Source organism: Rattus rattus, chromosome 4, assembly GCF_011064425.1.
Source record: "Rattus rattus isolate New Zealand chromosome 4, Rrattus_CSIRO_v1, whole genome shotgun sequence".
NCBI lineage: Eukaryota > Metazoa > Chordata > Mammalia > Rodentia > Muridae > Rattus > Rattus rattus.
In genome coordinates, this window is record NC_046157.1 from 7180416 (window position 1) to 7203425 (window position 23010).

At 47.8% G+C, this 23010-nt stretch overlaps 1 protein-coding gene across 2 annotated transcripts in view; it reads right to left on the reverse strand.

The window, feature by feature from the left end:
• The window catches only part of Dgkg (diacylglycerol kinase gamma), a 155211-nt gene that overhangs the window by 48717 nt on the left and 83484 nt on the right, over positions 1 to 23010 (reverse strand). For both annotated transcript variants that reach the window (XM_032900015.1, XM_032900014.1), the window contains one exon: positions 6734 to 6824. In XM_032900015.1, coding sequence (XP_032755906.1) covers positions 6734 to 6824 — 91 coding nt within the window. The remainder of the gene's footprint in view (positions 1 to 6733; positions 6825 to 23010) is intronic.

Below are 23010 nucleotides of genomic sequence, written 5' to 3' on the forward strand. Positions count from 1 at the left end.
CCCACAGAGAAGCTCTTTAAATAGGAAGGTAAACAACTCAAATAGGAAGTTCCTGAAACTGACCAGATTGTCTAAGACCCTCTTCCCTGGACTATCAGAGCCAACGTTGCAAAAACTCTCAGATTAGACCACCTCCTGCCTGGAAAGGGGTTTAAACCAACTGTGGCACTTGGAAAGTACACTGTCCAATCTTTTGAGGTCCCTGGAGGCTGTGCAGTATGCTCCAGGTTCCCAGCTTTGTGAGCTGTCACCCATGGTGAAGTGGGCTTTGGTGACAAAGCTGTCTTTGATTCATTTCTGCTCCTGTAAACAACCCCTCACCCATATTCATGTAAGGAACTCCAATAAATCTCATCGGTTCACATTTGACTTGTTTTTTCTGCACTTAAGTCTGTTGTGATTTTCCTATCTGGGATGAATAGACCTGTTGTGTCTCCCCAGGAATCTTCCAGTTTCAGCCTTCTGAGTCCTAGGATTACAGACTAAGCCACCCTGCCTTTTGCTTTTTTGTTTCTTCTTCTCAAGACAGGGTTTCTCTGTATAGCCCTGGCTGTCACAGAACTCACTTTGTAGACCAGGCTGGCCTAGAACTCACAGAGATCCACCTGCCTCTGCCTCCCATGAGCTGGGATTAAAGGTGTGCACCACTCCCAGCTCTCCATGCCCTGTTATAAAGCTTCTTTACACACACAAAGGTGTGTTCTGAGAATTTAGAATTTTTATAGGCAAGATCCCAGCCATCCACTAAGGCCCTGTTTTAGTTGAAAGAGGCCTAAACATTTTAATGGAAGTTAAATGTATGTACCAATAACCATGTTAAATTATACAAGTCAGTGGCATTTAGTGCTCTACTCCATACTGTCTTTCTAAAGTGCTGATACAGTAACCATCTAGGTCAGTTTCATTCTCTTGCAATAAAGACACTGCACGGCACCCCTGTGTACAAGGTTGGACACAGCCCATTCTTCAGGTGCAGATGGAGAGGCACCTGCTGGTTCAGAGGGGCTAGAGACACTTTCCGGTTAGTGTGCCTAGCCAGATTACTCCCTCAGATGGTTGACCATATACATTCCCATTGGCTTGTCTTCGCTCTAGCTTCTACACCTCATGACCAACAATGGACTGGACATTTGTAGAGCACTAGAGAGCAGTGAAAAGTATGGAAGCAGTGGTGTATCACAGCACTGACCTATAATCTTAGAATGATGGTATGGAAGGTGGGGCTGAGGCAGAGGGATTATAGTTTTGAAGCCAGACTAAGCAGCCTATATAGCAAGACTCTTAAAACACAAACAAACATGAAACCCAACAATGGAAAACAAAACAAAAACTCAAAACCAAATCATCATGCAAATAGTCAGCCAGCTCCATTTTGTCTAGAAGTGATCTCTGAAACACTGTGATGTTTGCATGCCTATCTCTCTCCCTCTCCCTTCCCTCTCCCCTCCCCCTTCCTTCCCTCTCCCTCTTCCCCCGCTTCCCTTCCTCCCCCCTTTCTCCTGCTCTCTGTTTTAAAGGAAGAAGAAAGCAGGTTGTGAGGGCTTCTGTTTTACCTCTAATTTATTTCTTTGATCAAAAACTGTTTAAAGGAATGATGCAATATTGATAAATACTGAATGAGAAGGAAATTGATCTATGTTCTTTTTTTTTTTTTTTCCGGAGCTGGGGACCGAACCCAGGGCCTTGTGCTTGCTAGGCAAGCGCTCTACCACTGAGCTAAATCCTCAACCCTTGATCTATGTTCTTAATATCTCCTTGTATTCCTAAATCCTTAATAGAAGGTAACTGATGTGTAGACCCCCCACCCCCTCGGTTCTCACGGGTTACTCTGGGTAACTTCTGAGCAGCTTCTAGATTTGAACGACCTTCCCATCTGGGTCCTTATTAGCGGAGACCATAGCCTTTTCTTGTGAACACTTTCTTAAAGATTAGATTAAATACCAACAAATTGGGGGATTTCTTATTTTTAACCTGGAAAAGGAAATATTTCCCAGAATGGAAGATGAGTCCTCCAGTTGAGGCCTGCCTGCTTTGCCCCACCTAACTCGGAAAACCTTTAAGATCCTTGGCAAGGCTTCTGGGCCTAAGGTGGGGGTGGTGACTTAATGCTGCTCCCCACTCCAAACCCCACTCCCCACTGCTCCCTGCAGTCAGGTGGAATCAGGTTAGGACAGATATAAAGAGGGTCTTGGCAAGGAGCTCTGAGGGGTGGCATGGACAGGGCTGGCCTGGTCCAGGACTGCACTGACAAGCAACCTTGAGGAACACGCTGTTCAGGTACGGGCCTACAGTTCCCTTAAGTGGAACACCCTGAAGAGAATGTGCCATACATTTCCCACTGCTCCCCAGGGTAAGCAAATTGCTTCATGCCTGTTCTTAAACTTATATGAAATGGCAAAACAGACAAAATACCGAACAATCAGCAGACAAGACTCGCTGCTCTCAAGCTCTCGGGTAAATCCTGACTCAAGCCTGAGTCAGACCTGCCGGGCTGTGGACTCAGGTAAAACCCAACAGTCTCTCAGCTCGCCTTCCTGCTGTAAAAGGCAATTAGGACGCTCTCTGAGTGGGGTGGCTTTGTAGAGGCTGTGAGACTTAACATCAGGTCCTGGGAACAACGTAACTCACGTCCTTGGGAACTAGGCTGCCTTCCGGAACCTCTGTTTTATGGGTAAAGATACTGAGGCACGGGCATCCAGCTAGTAAGTCACTGAGCCCAAATACAGAACAATCCTGTGAATTTCAGTCCCTTTCCTCACGTGAACAGCGAATACAGGTGGGGCTTTCCAGGGGTGAGGGAGAGACAGGCGAAGGGGGGTTTACCTCTCCCCTGCCTGAGGCACTGGGCTGAGCTGTTAAAACAGGATCCACAGGGATCATGGAGGTTTGTCAGCACTAGCCAAGTGGGCATTTAATGGGCTTTGTGTGTTCTCTGGACTATTCTCTCTATTCATGTGGGACATGAACTTTACGTCAGTGATAGGATCAAGTTTCCTATTTCTTCTCAACTGGCCACCAATCTGAGAGAAAGAGGCCGTGTCTATGCCATTTATGGAAGTTTTACCTGAAAAAAATTAGCTTTTTATGTTAGTCATTCAATTTGTGTGTGTGTGTGTGTGTGTGTGTGTGTGTGTGTATGTTCATGACATTTTGTGCATGTGGCATGTGCAGTCTTACACGCATGTGTGCCTGTGAACGTATGTATGTGTGTAGGCTAGAGATTGTTCTGTTCCTCCACAGTCATTCTCTGCCTTACTCGCTGAGACAGACTCTGTCACTGACCTGGAGCACTCTGAGTCAGCTAGACTTGCAGGACAGCAATTCCTGTCTCTGCTCCCAGCTCAGGGATTACATATGTCCACTGCCCGGTGTGAGAACTCAGGCCCTCACCACCAGAGGGGCTAGCCTGCTCACCGTCCCAAACGCTACTACCTGCCTGTATCCTCATCACGGTGCCTTTTCTCAGTGCTGAATCCTCAGCTTCAGATTTTCTCATTCTCTAATTAAGAGCACGAATACACACCCCCTTGTGTTCTGTAGGTCAGGAGAAATGAGGGGCTGTGTAAGAAAAACTTGTGTAAACTTCTGCTCAGTCCTTTGCTTTATCTTGTACTGAATCTTTCCTCCCTCCCTCCCTCCCTCCCTCCTTCCTTCCTTCCTTCCTCTGGTAGGCGCTAGGATTGTGCCTGGCACCTCTCAACAGGGTGCCATGGCTGCCTGAACTAAGATGGAGCTTTACATTCCCATACATACGCGCACGTACACATACAAACACGCCAAAACATATACCAGCACAAAAACATATGCACACATGCATATACACAAAAAACATATACCAGCACAAAAACATATGCACATATGCATTACACAAAAAACATATACCAGCACACACATTACACACATATACATACAAATACACATACACCTACACATATAATCACATACATGCATATATGCACATACAAAAAGATGCTGTATACACTATATGCATGCAAATGTATACACACATATATACATACACATTTACACAAACACATACACTCACATGCACACGCAAACACTGACATATACACGTATGTATACAGATTCTTACACACACACACACACACACACACACACACACACACACACACACACCAGGAAGGAGGAAGACACTGAGGCAGGAGGAGTTGCTAAGCTTTAACACCCGGTGGATAAATTCTATTTACTAGGGTTGGGGATTTAGCTCAGTGGTAGAGCGCTTGCCTAGGAAGCACAAGGCCCTGGGTTCGGTCCCCAGCTCCGAAAAAAAGAAAAAAAAAATTCTATTTACTAGTTTCTAAGCTCGCCTCACTCCAGCCTGGAGTCTTCTCTTCCCAGTCACAGGATGCATCCGAGCCTTATTTTAAAAGTGTCATAGTACCTGTCTCCCTGGGTTTCAGACACTGAGGCAGGCAGTCGAAGCACTGACTTATCCTGTCCCTTATCTCTTCCCTCCTCTTTCTTCTGATCCTCTCAGTCTCAGCGTGTGCTCCCTGCTAGTGTAGCTTAGGAAGCAGGGAAGGACAGTGACATCTCAATGGTGTCCTCCCGAGTTGGCTGACTGGGAGCTGGTGAATCCTGTGCTGCCTTTGAAGGCTGTGGTATGTGGTGGAAGTGTGGTGTGTATATGGAAGGCCAGCTTCTCTCTCACGTTTCACCAGAGGCTCCCTCCTCAGATCTGTCACCCACCTGCCCTACCTTCACCTGGCACTTACCTGCCCTCCCCTCTGTCTTTCAGTCTTGATCACGCCACCTGGGACTACCCACCTCTGTCCTCTGGGTGCAGAAATGGTACCTGTCCCTAATCCACTGTTAATCGACCCACTGTCACATGTCATCCTAGCCCTGACTCCCAAAGCTTACTCTTGTGAATAAACACTGAAAAGAGTATTACTAAGAGATAAGGAAAACAGGAAGTGCTTCTTAAAGCTCCCAGCAACACACAGCGTGACAGCCTGCCCCTCCTGAAGCACCAGTGCCATTTGCCACCAACTCCCTGTGTGGTTGAGGAAGTGTCGCTGTGTCCCGGACCCCAAGGGGACTGTTGGGCATGGCTACCCTGGAGCCAGCGGGGCGGGCCAAAGAGGCAGGGGAGCTGAGCTGCTGTATTCTGGGCACTGTGTCAAGGCCAGCTGCAGGGAGAACAAGGCCTGCAGCTGGCTGTGGTTAGGCAGGGCTGTCCCTCACTTGCGGGGATATTTAAAAAGACCCCAGCAGAGGACGGTGCCAAGAGGGAGAGTGCACATTGATCTGTTCACCACACTCAGCTGCCCCAGCTCCAGCCCCGGGCAATGTATTTATGTGTAAATTAGGAGAGCTGGCCCTCAACTTCTCCCAGGTGTAGGTGGTGGCCTGGGCCACTCATCACCTGGAGACACAGGCTCTTGGCCTTTGGGCCTCTGTCCTGTGGCCAAGCTGGCACAAAGGTGACTCCCACCGTGGTGTCAGTAACCGGGCAACCAGAAGGAGAGGCCTGCGGATGAGTCAAGAAGAACCTTATGGAACCTCTGGCTTTGTATTTTGTTTGCAAACACTCCCTGTGAGTAGTGCCTTCCTCTGCCACAGGCTTAATTCTCCTATCAGAGGAGTGGCCCAGCCTCAATAGAGGATCATGGCTCTTACAGAAGGTTCTAGACCAGATTTTGGGGGAGTGGGAATTGGGGGAGGGGTGCAGATGATAGGAGATTTTCTCACATGTCTGAATATGTTTTTCTCAAGTGTAAAGGCCTGAATTCCATGAGAGGGTGGGATTGTCAGCAAAGAATCCATGGATGGGAGCCCAGCAAGTGAAGACACGGGTGTGCATAGAAATTGGGTCTCTAGCAGGCAGGAGACAGGCTCCTAGCAGTCAGAAGACTTGAGGAACACAACCTGCAGAAGTGGGGCAGGGAGAAGCCAAAGGGCACCGACGGGCAAATAACAGGCAGGCTGCTACAAGCGCTGGAAGTCTCAGGAAAACAGAACTCACCAACAGGATGAGCAGCACAATTGTGGGGCCCAGTTCAAACTGACAATGCACAGCTCTCTGTTTAAAAAAGTAGTTTAAGGGGCTGCAGAGATGGCTCAGGGGCTGAGAGTACTGACCGCTCTTGCGGTAGACCCAGGTTCGATTCCCAGCACCCACCTGGTGGCTCACAACCACTTAGAACTCCAGTTCCAGGGAATCTCTAGCTCTCTTTTAGTCTCCTCGGGCACTAGGGACACATGTGGTTTACATGAATACATATGCCGGAGCACTCATATTCACAAAATAAATAAAATTCAAAAAGAATGTATATTGTTTTAAAAAAGAAGAGAGAGAGAGAAAAAAAAAACTTCAAAATTTCAAGATGGTGACAGCTCTGAGGGAACTGTGTCACTATACAGGCTACACACCCACAGGACTGGCAGGCGCTTGTTAGTCAGATCCTTGAAGCAGCTGAGAGGAGGGATGCTGGGTCAACCCACAGATACCTCCCCTCCCATGAGGTGGTAACCAATCGGCTTTCCCATGTTCAGGGGAAAGCATGGTTGAGCATCAGAATGACCATGGCTATAAGGAACCCAGACCCCAAGCATTCACTTGCACAGATACGAAGAGTTTCCCCCAACAATGGTTGCCCTCTAAATGATGTTGTGTAGATGTACTGAAGCAGGATGCTCTACACCATAGACTAGACTTTGGGTCATTTCTGAAAGACTCAAGAGGCTGTGTCCTCCCATGGGAGCTTACCTCCAGCTCTATGTGGTCATGGAGCTTCTTGCAGGTAGCTGCAAAGGTTTCAGAGGTACCAAATTCAAAATACCACAGCTTGTTCTTCATCCTGGATCACCAAGGAGAGAGACATTTTCAGTCAATATCCTGGACTTGAACCGGTCCTGAGAAATGGCTCTGCTCTTTGGCTCCTGAGGCCCAGAGCCCCTGAGGTCCCTGATCTTACATCGCAATGCTTGTCAATCAGTTTATCAAGGAACAGAACATTTCACCAACATGTTCTTGTCAGAAAGTTAGAAAATCTGCTCGTCTCTTAGACACCATGGACTCTGGATGAACTGTTAATTGTACCCTGAGGGTCCTGGTTAGACCAAGAAAGGCCACGCTCCAGAGATGCCCCAAGGAGGCTTCCTGTGGAAAGTCAGCTTGAGGTAGCAAATGACAGAACGCCCTGCTTACTGTCCCTTAGACATCCGTGCAGAGCTCCCTTCTAGGTCAAAAGGACCAGGCAGCCTTTTGAGATTTAAAAGATGGGCAGCCTTCAGACAGACTCAGAAGCTCTGTCCTGACCCAGAACCAATATGTGATGCTCTGTTTACTTTCCGTGTGGGGGTGGGGGGATGGAGTGACAGAATTAATATGAACTTTAGAAAGAGAAGGGTTAACAGTGGGTCCCTTGGAAGCAATGGTCGCTGTCTTTCCAGGTACATTTATAAAGGCCAGGGCAGCCCTTTGCTTTAAAGTGGGAGCTCCCCAATCTGCGCTTTATGAATTTCCCATGTTCTCTTTAGGGGACAGAGAAGAATGAAGTCAGTCAGTGGGGTGCTTATTAGGCTGAAGGCTTTCAGAGTCAGGTAGCATCCCTGACTCTCTGAGGTTTGCTTGGACAGCCACGGCAGGAAGTGTCCCTTTGGTACTCCCTTCCTTCCACCCCAACTGTCACCCCATTAGCAGGGCTGGCTAAGAGAAGGGGCACCTGTCCAGTTTGCAGGTGGACAGATCTTGCTAAGAAAGGATTAAACGAAATCACATTCTTCTTGGCACTCGAGACAGAGGAAGCCTCCTTGGCTGTTGCTAATCCTCAGCAGGATGGAGGCTCTTGCTTCTTCCTGGGCACAGTGGCTGATTCATCGGCACAGCGGCCATGCTCTCTGTGTTTCTCCAGGAGTTCATGCAGAACTTAAACACCCTATTGCATTCGTCCCCCCCCCCCGCTGTAAACAGTGCTGAGATCTGGTCGGTTGGGCAGCAGCCTTTCTGACTGTTGGCCTTCATGAGACTAAACGGTTGTGGTGTGTAAGGAAAGGTAGGGCATCGTACGTCATCCAGCAGTGTCAGGAGTCCTTTAGGCCAGTGCTCACCAGCTGCTCCACTGCATAGACTGTGTTGAGTAATTGCCATTTCGGTCTTCAGGGTAGCACGTGAGGAGGTGTGGGGCAGGCTGAGCCCTGTGTTCTGGGGTGTTCTTACCTGTTCCCTCACTATGTCACAGAAGGGTCTTCGTTCCCTGTGCATGCTGCCACAGAAGGAAAAATGGGGATGTAGCACAGTCCCACATTACTGATTGTCTGTACAGAAATGTGTATACGGTATCACGTGAGGATCTCGTACAAATAAGGACTCTCGGTTAGTCATTCACAGGGTGCAGCCTCTGAATCCTCATCCTCTAACATGCTGCCGATGCTGCTAGTTGCAGGACCCCGGGCTTCTCCGCCAGTCCCCAGGTGTTAGCATCTGCTGGATCCCCCAGGGAACAGGCTGAAATGCTGTTCCAGTGTTTGATTTGTAGACTCTGACAGCTGTGGGGCGGAGTCCAGGAACATGTGCTTTTATGAGTGTCCAGATGACCATCATGCTTGCGGCCAGCGGAGAAATAATGCTCCAGATGCTGGGAAAACTGTTGACAACTATGGAACTACTAGAACCTGAAGGAGAGGACTCCTCAGAAGAGCGGCCTCGATGACTACAGACCATGTAAGGCTCTAAACCCCAGGGTCCTGCATTCCTCCCCAGCAGTGGGCGACTGGCCCTGCGAAGAGTATTTTTTCAAGTCCCAGGCTGGTCTGAATCATGACTTCTGAAAGTTATTGCCCAGAGATTTAGAGTTTTAATAAAAATTTCCGGAAGCCATGGCTATTTTTGCCCCAAAGTGGCTCGTTTGATGATCTAACGAGGTTAAAAGGTCGAGAGTAGGTCAGTAGGGAGGAATAATGGGACCGACTGGATCACCCATCTGCGGGTAGCTGTGCGCCCTTCGACTGCGTCTTTAATCTTTTTAATTTCACTCTCCTCACCTGCAAAACAGCACATGAAGAAGACCTGCTTCTCAGGATGGTGGAGAGGACGAGTAAGATGGGCCTGCTCTCTGGTAGCCCTTGCTACTGCAGTGGTCAGCTGGTGTGATGGGGGCAAAATGGCAGAGCTGCCTGGCACACAGGTGCTGTGGGATTTATGCATTTATGTATTGGCAAGGAAAACACACATCAGTCATATCCGTTAGATTAGGAGTTTTGGCTTGGCTAAAAATGTGTTCCCCTCCTATCAAATCTAATACAATTTTTTTTCTAGACTCATAGGCCACACCCTAGTCCCTAGTTAATCCTCTGGACTGATCACATGGTTGGTCAAAAATGTGATATGGCGACAAATGTACTTCTGAGAAGCTAAAGCTGGACTGCATGCTTGATATGAAACAAAGTATTAATATGGGGCTGGAGCCATGTGACCAGGCCACCTCGCCTCACCACCGGAGCTTGATTCCTGGTACCCGTATGCTGTCCTAAAGTTGCTCTCTGGCTCTTTATGCACGCACCGTGTGCATCCACTTCTACACATGAATGTGATAAAAAGTTTAAAAAGATGAACGCAACACACGCTGATTTTGTCATAGGGAAGGAGATGAAACAAATAACAAATATAGAATTTCACCAACCGGGCACGGGGTGAGGAGGACACAGGCAGGCTGCCCTGTGACGGACTCGGCACCGAGGCATACAGAAGGGAAGACGTCCAGATCTTAATGGGTCAGAAGCATTCAGGGCAAGTGTCCTAGGGTGGGGCGATGCTAGAGCAGAGGTCAGAAGAATGCAGGGAACCCAGAAGATGAAGGACAAACATTCCAGGCAGCGGAGGAAGCCCAGGGGTCTCTGCGTGATCTCCATTGCTATAACGAAACTCCCAGAGTTGGTCAATTTATAAAGAAGAGAGGTTCATTTTTTCTGGAGGACCAAGGACAGGGCACAGGCTCAGCAAAGGCCTCGCACTGTGCCATAGCATGGCTAAGCAGCAAAGAGGAGAAGCAGGTGTGTATGAAGAAAGCATGTGTCTGACAGAGGAAGCAAGAGCAGAGCGGAAAGCTGAGCTTGCTCTGCTACAACCCTGCACAGAAACAAACGTATATTTTAAATAAACTACATAGATCCTTTATGGAGGCCGGTCCCTTCCAAGCCAAGGTCCCTCAAAGGCCCTGCTGCCTTTCAGCCTTGCTATATTGCAACCGCAAATTGAGTTTCAGTGAAGACAAACCTCATTCAAACATGACCCCAGGAAGGGGGTCAGGGCAAGTGCCAAGGGGACACAGACTCAAGTTGGGGTGGTGAGGGGCTGGCTAGCCACAGCCAGAAAGGCAGGTTGGACAGGACTGTGAAGACTGAACACTCCAGTGTTTGGGCTTGGCCATGAAGCCTACAGGGAGCCACTAGCCATTCTTGAGTAGAAGAGAGGGTAGGTTGGTGACAGTCGGGACTTGATTTCTTCTGGGGTTCTGGTATGTGTGTGGTTTTTGTACAAGTCCGTGTGGGTGTGTGTGTGTATGTGTTGTGTGGGTGTGTGTATGTGTTGTGTGGGTGTGTTGTGTGGTGTGTGTATGTGTTGTGTGGCTGTGTGGGTGTGTGTATGTGTTGTGTGGGTGTGTGTATGTGCTGTGTGGGGTGTGTGTGTGTTGTGTGGGTGTGTGTATGTGCTGTGTGGGTGTGTTGTGTGGGTGTGTGGGTGTGTTGTGTGCAGGTACTTGTTGTATGTGTGCATACATGTCTGGAGGCCAGAAATTGATGTCAGGTGTTTTTCCCAACTGTTCTTCACCTTATGTTTTGAGGCAGGGCCCCTCACTGAGCTCACAGTTTTGGCCAGACTGACTGGCCAGTACCCTTCAGCCTCAGGCAGTCTCTGCCTCCCCTGTGCAGGGCTGGGGATCTGAATCAGTCCCTCACGACTGCTGAAGAAGCACTTTACCAGCGAGCCTCTCTTAGTCCCCTCAACTTGTGCTTTTCAAGATCTTCCTGTCCCTGGTGAGGGGAGTGGGGCTGTAAGGGGTGATGCTGACTGGAAGCTTGGAGAGTAGTTTGGATGTGGTGCAGGAATCCAGAATAGAATTGCCAAAGGCCTCAATACTGGCAGTAAAAGAATGCTCAGAGAGTTGGAAGCTCAAATGTAGGGGGTAGGGTCCTAAGGAGTGAGAAGTAGCTAAAAAGGTATTCAGCATCAAGATGGCATGATACATGTAAGCTGGTTTCCTGAGAAAGGGGTGCAGGAGATCAGTTTTCTGCACGTAGTCTTTAGGGTGACTAAAGGATTGTGATTGTGGCCCATGTGCCCATACATCCAAATACCCAAATACATTGAAAGTATATTGACATTGACTGTGACACACTTTCCCCAACAAGGCCACACCTCCTAACAGTGCCACTCCCTATAGTCAAACATTCAAACACGTGAATCTATGGGGACCACACCTATTCAAACCACCACATTCCACTCCCTGGCTCCCATAGCTTGCAGCCATAACAGAATGCAAAATGCATTTAACTTCTGGCTTGGGGAATTATTGCTGTGAAGAGACACCATGACCAAAGCAACTCTTCTCTAAAGGACAAGACGTAATTGGGGCTGGCTTACAGTTTCAGAGGTTCAGTCCATTATCCTCATGTCAAGAAGCATGGTGGCATGCAGGGGCATATAAGGGGCAGATACACGGTCTCACTGAGCTTCTGTATTTTCAGTCGTATCACCAAGACAAACATTGGACCACTGGCCCATAGGACAGAGGGCCTTGTGCTTAAAAATCTAAGAGAGTCTATCTGTTCTCTGTTAACTCAGGCACTCTGGGGTTAGGAGTCAATGTGCTCTGTTCCCACGGCCCCTCCATTTTTCAGTCCTCACTTAAGCGCTTAAGTCTATTTTTAATTTTATATGTAGGAGTATTTTGCCCGCGTGTATGTTTGTGCAGCATGAACAAGCAGTGCCTATGAGTACAGAAGAGGGCATTGGATCCCTGGGAACTGGAGTTAGAGATGATTGTGAGCTGCCATGTGGGTTCTGGGGACTGCTGGGTCTGCCACAAGTGCACTTAACTGCTGAGAGAGCTCTCTAGCCCGGTGGTTCTCGGCCTTCCTGATGCTGTGATCCCCTCTTTTAAACATTCTTTTTCATTTAAGATTGCTTTAATTCTTAGAATAGTCCTGGGAAGCAGATACCATTTATTTGAATTCTCTTATGGGAGGATTCAAAGACTGGGTTCTCCTCTGCCAGGCCCTGTCTTCCTTCCCTTAACCATCACAGCACAGCCCCTTCTCAAGCCTTCTGTAGGAGCTGAGTGCCACAGAGGAGACCACAGTTTGAGCCAGGAGGCTTAGTCCCCTCTCTCTGCCAACCAGAGAGCATGGGCACTTTTCTTTCTTCTCTTCTAGAGATGCCACCTAAGCCACACCACTCTTGTCAGAGGAATCTTATTAAATGCACTCCTGATCTCCTGTCTGCTAGTTTCGTCTCCTGTTGTACAGATCAGACTTATTTTTGGACAATTATTTAAGTTCTTTGAATCATTGTTTTACTTCTGCAAAGATTAGAATGTACTAGTATCTACCCAGCAAAGTTGGGAAACTCCTGTGGCTAATGCCAAGTGCTGTTCAGGGGTTTAATGGACAGTCAGTGTTCCGTAAGTGTCCTTCTTTATTGCCAAGAGGCACAGTTACTGAAGACTCACTCCCCTTTGGCTTTAAGGGCAGAAGGGTTTTTTTTTTTTCCTCCACAGGTGGCCAATGTGTTTTGGAAAAGAGAAAACTGACAACGTTTTAATGAGTGCTGGAGCACATTTTCTGCTCTTCCTGAGTTTTCTTTGGCCTGCCTCTCTCTCTCTCTCTCTCTCTCTCTCTCTCTCTCTCTCTCTCTCTCTCTCTCTCTCTCTCATAATCACCTTGCAGCTGGAGGTGACTAATCCCTAACCATGCCCTAGGGCTGCTCTCCAGGTCCATGAGGCTCCGAGGCTCCTTCTCAGGCTCTGATCTCCCCAGGCGGACCTGTTCTTGAAGCCTCCCTCCTTAGCCATGTGTCAGACAGCAACAGGGACACATGGTTGATTTTGGTGCCGGTTGTCTCCATTCCATTTGGAGAAAAGCACATCAATTACACATGAGTTAGTTGGGTCTTTTCATTTGACAGATGACGGGGGAAGGAGATTAATTAAAAAACGTTCTTTTTATGTTGTCAGTGATTTAGGGCCGGAATCGGTCATCATCCTGACAACTATGAATAGGCTGTTTACAAGAGGGCCCTCAGGTAAAACCCAGCCAGCCGATGCCCATCTGTACCAGGAGGGCCGTGCGTTCAGCTCCATCAACCACCCCAAGCTCTCAGGGCTCTTTTCTGGGAATCAAGGAAGTTTTTAGGGCAACGGGCTTTTGAAGTCATCAAAAGTCAAAACATGAAAACATTTCTTTGGGCTTAGAAGTCTACACAGAGAACGTTACAGTTATTTCTAGAAATAGAGCCCTTGAACTGAAGGCATCCCTTCTTGTGGTTTAGACTTTGATAACCAGGTTCCCTGAGTGGCTCATGACTAAAATAGTTCACTGGGCCTCCCGTGTCAGTCAGCACTGGTTTGGGAGGCCCGGTGGAACAGTTGCTGCCCACAAGAGGGTGTCCTGTATTGGAGAAAACTATACCTTAGTCAACACGTCATTTCTATGCACTAATGACACGTGTTCACAAGTTTATCTCAGTGAGAACAAGGGATGATTTTGGGTGTGGCATTTTGAATGAGCATGGCCCCCCCATAGGCTAATATAGATTTGAATCCTTGGTCTTCAGTTGGTGGAACTCTTCAGGAAGGATTGGGAAGTGTGGCCGTGTTGGAAGAGGTGTGTCACTGGGGGCTCGGGGGGTGGGATGTGAGGTTTCAAAAGTCCCTGCCATTCCCAGTTAGCTCCCTCTAACCTCCTGCTTACGGAGAAGGCTGTAAGCTCCCTGCTCCTGTTCCAGCGCCATGCCTGCTGTCTGGAGGCTGCCATGCTCCACACCATGATGGTTACAGAGTCAAACCCTCTGGAACCAGGAGCCCTCCACATGAAACACTTTCCTTTATACATTCCCTCGGTCACAGAAATAGAGAAAGTAACTAAGACGTTTGGCTTTCTGAGTAGTTACTAATGTTATTGCTAAATCTGCTGAAACAATAAACTAAGTTCAGTTCGTTAACATGAGCGACAATCTACTCAACCAGAAACCCAGAAAAGGTTCGGATGGCCACTGCTGAATTATAATTGAACTGAGCTATAATTGAAAGACGAATGTGATGGCACTAAGATACGAGGGACATGTATACCCGTGAGCATTCTACACAGTCAAACTCCAAATGCCTTGGGAAGTTGTGATAATCAAAATGACCAACATTTATGCCAAGAGTTAGGGGGGGAAAAGAGCAAAGGCAGGTGGGTTCATGAAGTCCCCACAGGCCCGTGACTGTCACCTCACAGGTGCTAAGAGGCCATCTGTGTCACTGGCATCCTCAGCTGCCCTCGACCGTCAGAGGGCTTGTCACCACATCTAATCCACCCTGCATGCTGTCCCCTATTCTTGCTGCTCCCAGAATGGGGCACTCGGTGACCCTCGGTCACGGGGCTGTGAAAGGAATAATCTTTTCCAAGAGGCGGCAGTGGTCCTTTTGGTCCAAGGGAAAGTGAACACCCAGCCATCAGGAAGGGGTTTTTATAAATAGCCGTTTTTGTACCCTGAATGGGACTTTTGTGCCTGCCGTGCCTGCCAACAGATTTGTGTTGGCTCAGTGTCTTTTAGCTTCAAGGAGCAAGGTATTCCCTGGCTCTGTTCCATTCTTGGGACAGGATTTGTGTTCACAGCACTCAGAGAGACCTAGGGTGATGAGTGCTGAGAAGGTTCGAGGCCAGAGACCAGGAAGGAGTGGACAGGCCTGGGAGAGGGCAGGGGAAGGGTGGGGTCCCCCTCTCAAGAATGGGTCCAAGAAAAATAGGTCAATCACAGAGAAACTTGCATATGATGCAAGTTATTGTGTAAGTGTGGAATCCCCTTAATAGCCAATAGATCAAGACCCTTCTTAAAGTCTTACATGTGAGAACATTTATGGGTAAGCAGCACAGAGGACAGTTTGCATTTAAATGGTGTTTGAGATTCAAGTTCCCAGCTAGGGAAACACTAGCTCTTAGTACTCTCCAATGTAGTCTCTGCTCGCTCTCGCGCTCTCTCTCTCTCTCTCTCTCTCTCTCTCTCTCTCTCTCTCTCTCTCTCACCTCTCCTGCCTCCTCTGAGACCAAGTTAGATTCACAGAGATCCACTTGCCTCTCTACCTTGTGAGTCTTGGGATTAAAAGTGTTGGCTACCACACCTGCCCATTCTCCTTAATATAGAAGAGGTATTTGTGCATTTAATGATAATAAAGATCACATAAGCTAATTAGTGGGTTAAACCTTTCTTTTTTTTTAAAAAAAAATATGGGATAAAGGGAAGCCATGAATGTGAAAGAAAGGAGGGGGCGTGTGGGAAGGGTTGGAGGGAGAAAGAGAAAAGGGTAAAATTAATTAAGAAAAATAAATTATTAATGAAAATATGGAGGGAGGGGTGCATGCCTTTAATCTCAGCACTCAGGATACAGAGGCAGAGGATCTCTGTGAATTCGAGGCCAGCCTGGTCTACGAAGAAAGTTCCAGGACAGCCAGGGTTACACAGGAAATAAAAAAATCTAGCTAACTAAAAAAACGAAACATAATTATATTGATTATACGGTTACTGCTTGGTATCAAGAGATACCGACGGAACGGCAAGGGAATGTTAAATAATAAGATTGGGGAACGAATTACAGCTTAGAAGGACTTCTGGCTTGCAAAGGACTATGGCAGCCATGGAGGGCAGCGGAGATGGCTAGCACCCGTGCTCTCTGTCATAGTTAAAGGGTACTCCTTACCCACTTCGCATGGTGCATCTATTTTAAGCATCCTGTTCATGGTATGTTATTAAGAAACCGAGTTAGTCTTTGATGATCCAGCCGGGGGGCGGGGGGGTATAGAGTTGGGATGCTAATCACAGCTCCTGACCTGAATTTGTATTCCTTTCTACCTCACTCTCCCTGGCTCCCACTATCATGTCTCAGAGGCATATCGGCGAAATGGAATATTCAGTCAAAAATCATAAAAGCAAGTGACCTCATTCATGTTTATGGCTCACGGGATCCAAGCTCAAGGTTGACTGGCTATGCTCGCCGGGGTCCTGTGGTACTCATCAGAACGGTCTGGGTCTCCTTACTGATTGTTGCTTTCACACTTGGCCAAAGGTATAGCACGGAGAGGCAAACCCATAACCTCGTGCTGGAGAACGTTCTCCCCTCTCGAGGCTAAGTTTGAACTCCGAAGGATTACAGCTTCATAGCAGTGGCTCTCCCGTTACCCTGGAGACAGCTCGTTTTTGTGGACTATGGGCATATTCATCTTTGATAGGCTCGGGCAACATCTCCTCCAGAGGCATCCAATCACGATAAAGGCTCCCCAAGTCTGAAACAGCAAATCCCTCCATTGCCCCACACAGGGCAATGCAAAGACACAACCCATAAAGACGCTTCTTTAAAGAACTGGGAGGCTGAGGCAGGAGGACTGCTGTGTGTCTGAGGGTCAGTGGGTAATGGTATTTGCCATGCGGGCCTGACAATCCGAGTCCAGTCTTTGAAGCCCATTTAAAGATGGAATTAGAGAACTCACTACAGAAAGTGCTCCTCCGACCTTCACAGGCTGTGACCCGTGCCCCTGCAACGCTGAGTGTGCAGACAAACACACACGTGATAAAAGTGCCATTTAAGACTCAACGAAGAAAAAAAAAGATTCTTTGAACCCCGCAATCTGTGGTTACTCAGCGCACTTGTATACTGTCTCTTGGGAGTCCCAGCAGTCTGCTCAGACACCCGCCACAGTGGTGGACACACAGCCAACGTTTGATTTGTGGGGAACCTCAGACACACGGCCAAGGTGGGCTCCGTGTGGTCAGGATCTCCCTGTCCCAAGAGCTTGAGATCTGAGGTGTCAGTACCTGCGCTTGCCGCCGGAAAAACAGCTTCTTTCTACCCGTTTAAAAACAAACCAAGCTCTGACAACAAACAAGAACCTCTTACCACATGTGCCTGCCTCAGGGTGGTGTTCGTCAGTGAGCATGGTCAAATACTGGGACAGAAAGGAACCCTTGGCTTGGGGGAAGGGGAAGGTGAGGTAGGAATGTGAACTCCTAAGGTGCTGCGTTTAGCTGTGTTCTCCAGCAGTCACCTACCCATTCATCAGCCCTTGAAGCCTGACCTGAAGGTGGCTGGGGACAGTTAAGGCAGCTAGGCGCGAACAGCTTATTGGAATTTAAGCCCTAGAGGCCAGAGAAGGCGGCTACTTGGCTGAAAGCCTCTGACTGAAGACAGCCATTTCCTGGCTCCAGACCAAGCAGGGCTCCAAAGCAGAACTGTCTGGTGTGACACAGGTCCGTGTTTCATCTCCAGTGATTTGCTAGGAGGTCCCTTGGGACAGACGGCAGAATCTTTCCTTTTCTTCAGCTCAGCATGCCCACAGCCATTGGGAACAGTGTGACCCGTATGTCTGAACTACAAGAGTGGCTTTACCCTCCGACGGGTCCCTCCCTCGTAGCTTACATCTGCCTCCTGTGGCGGTGTCACCGGGATACTTTGTGAAAGGGTCTGACACTGTTCTTTGGGAGTTGCGAAGCTGATTAGATGGCATCACTGGATGAGAATGTGGGCTGGATGCGTCTGCCCCCCACGCCCCTTCCGAACATGATTCTGATAGGTCAGGTTACAAAAGTCCCTTGCTTAAGCCAGTTGTTTGTCATTCCCAGTGTATGTCACCCATAGAAACGGTGTTATGTTGAGATGGGCTTCCCACGCTAACCTAGCTGAACGGCCAGTTACCCAGAGCACAAAGTCTGGGTTTGGAAACAGGTTGCCTGAGCTGATGGGGCCTCTGATTAGAGTCAAGAAAGGCTCAGTTCACACACACACACACACACACGTCCTTCAGGCATTCACCTGTTCTGCGGCCTTCGCCAGGCCATTAAGTCTGTCGCCCGTTTGTCACCTGTCTTACAGGGAAACGGAGACTATACATATGGTTACACGCTACATACACGGGACCTAAGCAAGCCCCATTGCCACATACAGAGTGGGGTTTGCAGCTCATGCGTGGCTGAGTTACAACTTGAAACACACGGGGCGCATCTCTCCTGACGGATTTGGATTGGATTATCTCTGCTTTCCTCAGCATTCTGGGGAAGAAATATGGAGACTCAAATAACCCAAGTCCCTGGCGGTGACCCTGGAGCCTGGGCCAGAGATGTGGGAGGAAAGGTGAAAATTAGCAGAAGGAACAAGGCTCGGAGGAGCTAAGCCTTGGCCGGGTGTAGTATTTCTTTCTTTTGCTGACCAGAACACCAGGTGGTCTGCTCACCTCCAGCTAGGTTCTCTGAGCCTTGGATCCCATCGCAGTCAAAAGCCTCCTGGTCACGTAATGTCCAAGAAAAGCAGTTTTGCTTCCTCTACTTCTGGAGTTATGAAATTGTCCTCAAGACAAGGGGAAAATTTACCAGATGGGCAGATGCTTAGATAAACAGTCCCTCCTTTTCCCCCATCCCATCTCTGTCCTGTGTCAGCTTAAAAAAAAAAAAAAAACCAAAACAAAACCAGAAACAAAAACACCCAAACCACAAAACTTACATAGAAAAGCCGCAGCCAGTAAGTATCTTGACTGCCTGGGAAGCCTGTGTTAGATACTGCCAGCCGAATTTCTCTCACTGCAACTTTTTGAGAGCTCGACCATATGCTCTCTGCCTTGTTTCTGCTCTGACGTTTGTGACTCCTTGTGCTTGGGTCTGTGTTCTTAACACCCATTTCAGTGACTTCCGTTTACGTGAGCTTGCCATCTCTTGTCAATATGTAGCCCTGGTCCACGGTGGGCAGTGTGCTGTACCCTACAGGGATGTCTTCGGTTTGTCCCTCTCCCTGGCCATTCTCAGCCTGTCTCAGTTGTCCGTCCCCACCTTGTCCATTCCCTTGGAGAGCTGCTTGGCACTGCCTCCGCCATGGTTCTTATTTCCAGCTCATACCTGCTGTCTTCGGTGGGTTGTGGTTTTAGAGTTTCATTTGAACGTTCTAAACATTATCCTTCTTAAATCTCAGTCGAGGGCTGGAGAGATGGCTCAGAGGTTAAGAGCTCCAACTGCTCTTCCAGAGGTCCTGAGTTCAAATCCCAGCAACCACATGGCGGCTCACAACCATCTGTAATGGGATCTGATGCCCTCTTCTGGTGTGTCTGAAGACAGCGACAGTGTACTTACATATAATAAATGAATAAATCTTAAAAAATTTAAAAAAAAGTTATAATCTAAAAAAAAAAAAAAAAATCTCAGTCGAAAACTCCTTCTGCTTGGTCTTCAGGTCCCGAGCCATGAACATCCCCTTGGTTTATGGGATAGCGTTGTGATTTGTGCCAGGGCCTCTCACCCTAGGGTCAGAGTCTGTGGTGCAGAGGAACAGTCTTCCTCAGTCTGACTACTGGACGGGCCGCTTCACCTGAATACTTCATTCTGCTTTTGCAGACTTTCAGTAGGCTGAGCCTATATTAAAGGCTCTCAAATATTACACAGAAAAAGGGAATGGTTCTCTTAGATTTTCCCAGCTCCCTCCATCTTCTTGCCACGATATACAAGCCCTGGTACATCTTGGAGTTTGCCACTGCTCTTTACTGTGGAGTAGGTAACCTTGGGAGCTCATTGTGGGCTTGAGTTTATGACGACTTAGCTTCCCTGCCCATCTATCCTCCCTGCTAGAACTTCATGCTTTTTCTGTTTACCCCCAGACAGGGACTGTGCATTTCCTTCCTTGCTTTCACTCGGCATGTGTTTCTGACCCAGACTTTGATTGTAGGTCCTCTGACTATCTGGGTCCTTTTCTTGTAGGATCATGTCTTTTGTGGTGTCTTGGGACATTTTGTCGTTGCAAACATGCTGGCCTCTCAGATGTTCTGAAGCCCATTCCTTCCCTGTCGGTAGGAGATGTATTTACAGCCATAGCATCAGCGATTTGTAGATCAAGGCAAACCAGGAAAAGAAACCACTGGTCTCCATCACAGCCTTACAATGCAATTCCTGGGCACCAGCATGATAGCATGGAGGGGGATCAGGAACTTACAGGCCTAGGAGTGTACTTGGACAGAGCCTTTTAAAAGTAGAGACTTATGCATACATACAGGCACATGCGTGTGTGTGCACACATGCACAGCAGAGCCCATTTTCTTTTGAGAAATCAGCACCGGGTCCTTTGCTGTTCTGACAACTGGCTGAAGCTGAAGCTGGTCTCTCACTTTGTGTTTTGCTTTTGTTTTCCAGTTTTCTGGAGTCCCCACCACTCCGTGTAGCCTCATAGCCACCAGCCTATTTCATCGGCCCCAGCCCTCCGACCTCTGCTGCCATTTGGATGTGTGACCCTTCCTTTGCAGCTTGCCTATATGAAACTCTCAGCAGCTGCTTCAAGTGCCTCTTCTTCCGTCCCACCTGAGGCGTTGACATATTTAGTCCTGAGTCCCAACCCAAGGGCTTACCGGTGCAGCAGGGTAAAAGCTTAAGCTGGTGATATTTGCAACAATTACGTGCAGTTAACTATCTTTCCAGAACTGGGAAAGTAGCTTTTTCTCATTCCTGAGTTCCCATTTGACAAATGAAGATTATTTGAGAATTTTAACACTACGCCATCAAGTTTCAGTGGTTAGTAGGTTATCTAGTTCTTCTTGTCCCTTTTAACTCACAAACTTCGGCTGACGATCCCAACCTCCTACCCATACTTGGTAGTTAGATGGGAGAAAGGATTATGACTAAGACCAGGACCCAGGCCGTCCACACTCAATTTGTTTTCTTTTCACCTCAACCCTTGACTCTGAGCACTGGCCATTGCTCTCCCCACCAAGCTCCGAGACGAGCTGATGCAGAAGAGAAAGTTGAGAGCCTGACTGAGGGAACACTCCAATGAAAGCTTCTCTGAAATTAATAGCTTGAGATTTTAACTTATCCATGACCTTCTCATTACCTTGTGCCCTGTGGCAGCCCAAAGCTGGAGATGGTCAACAGGGCGCTCAGCACATTCAGTTCAAAGGCAGTGGGAGGCACTTGGCTTGATTGGCACTTTGGAATGCTTTCCAAAAAGGGCCCACTCTCAAGATTAAAGGAGTTCTCTATCGAACAGAATAGAAAATGTCTTGTTACTGGAGAGTGAGGAATTTCTCCCTAAGTGTGTGTTCAATAAACACAAATCTAAGAGGCTGCCCAAGTCCCTGACTCCTCAGTTGGAGACTACCAAGTGCATTCTTGGGGGTTAGGAGAGCCCTCCATTTACTGAAGAGTGTTAGAAGGTTGGGAAATGCTTTCTGTGTAAAAAAGTGAAGTGATGGGACCCCTCTCCCCCAACACCAGAGTGTAAACACTCCTACAGCCTTCAAAGCAGAGGTCTCATGACACTCCACGGAGGGCAAACAGGAGTACTTTGATGCCGCAAAGGAGGCTGAAAGCTGAAGTCTTGCTCAAAGCTAAATATTACACATGAGAACCACAGCACCACGCTCTTACACCAGAGTCCTCCTGTCCCTGTGGAACCGGCAGACGAGCAGCCATAATGGCCTCCTTGCTAATTCCCACAGCAGCCAATAGTAACCATTTCAGACATTTTTTATCTGTCTAGTCTAATTTCTCTGTGCACCTTGGGAGATATTGGCACTTCTGTTTTACACAGCAGTACAATAAGAACCAGAGAAGTGAGTAACTTCCCAAGCGCTCACAGGGAAGAGGAGGTAAGATGAGTCAACACCCAGCTCCTCCTATGCTGAATCCAAGAACACTCTGGGATTTGTGTCTGTATTTCACACCAGGGCTGCGTGGCCTCACAGCACAGTTGTGGCATTTCTTCATAGATACTTATTTCACTTAAGAGTCACCAATTTTCCTGATAGAAGGGAAGGAAAGGCTACTTCCAAAATTTTCTGTGGTCAAGTAGTAGGAGTGTTAAAATTCCCCTTAAGAAATGTTTATTTAGGGGGCTGGAGAGATGGCTCAGTGGTTAAGAGCACTGACTGCTCTTCCAGAGGTCCTGAGTTCAATTCCCAGCAACCACATGGTGGCTCACAACCATCTGTAATGAGATCCGATGCCCTCTTCTGGTGTGTCTGAAAACAGCCACAGTATATTCCTATAAATTAAATAAATAAATCTTAAAAAAAGAGAAACGAATCAAACTAAAGCATTTGACTCTTTTTGTTTGTTTTTGAGACGGGGTTTTCTGTGTAGCCTTGGCTGTTCTGGAACTCACTCTGTAGACCAGGCTGGCCTCAAACTCACAGACAGCCACCTGTCTAGTGCTAGGATCAAAGGCATTCACCACCACTGCTTGGCTTGACTCTTAAAAATATTTATTACCCCTTTCATTTTGTTTTTCAATTTCTTTTTGAAGGAATAAATTATAATCAATACACTAGTCAAATTAGCTCTAAATATAAAGATGGGCTCTGTTGTATGGCAAAAATCCTTTGAAATGAATGGAAATGCTCCAAAGTTACAGCTAGTAAAGTAAATAGATGATTTACTGACTTTCTTTTCTTCTTCAGGGCTAAACACACGCACGCACTCACAAACACAGACACACATACACACTCACACACACTCATACACTCATGTATATACACATACATGCACAGACATAGACGGAGTTCAAGTAAGTTTAAAAGCCACCTAAGTTGATTTCTGCAAGTAGAACTCTTGAAATTGTGCTGATGGAGAAGAATGCTGTGTGTAAAGTTCAGGACTGGAGAGAAAGTCCTATGCTTGGTTTCTATGTTTTCCTGGCCCCGGTAAGCATCAAGTCCTCCTGACCAGCAGATCATGTGCGTGCAAAGAAGAGGCGGTGACAGTCCATCCGTCCCACCCTAGAACAATATTGACTACCATAAAAATATTTAACGGGCACCCAATGC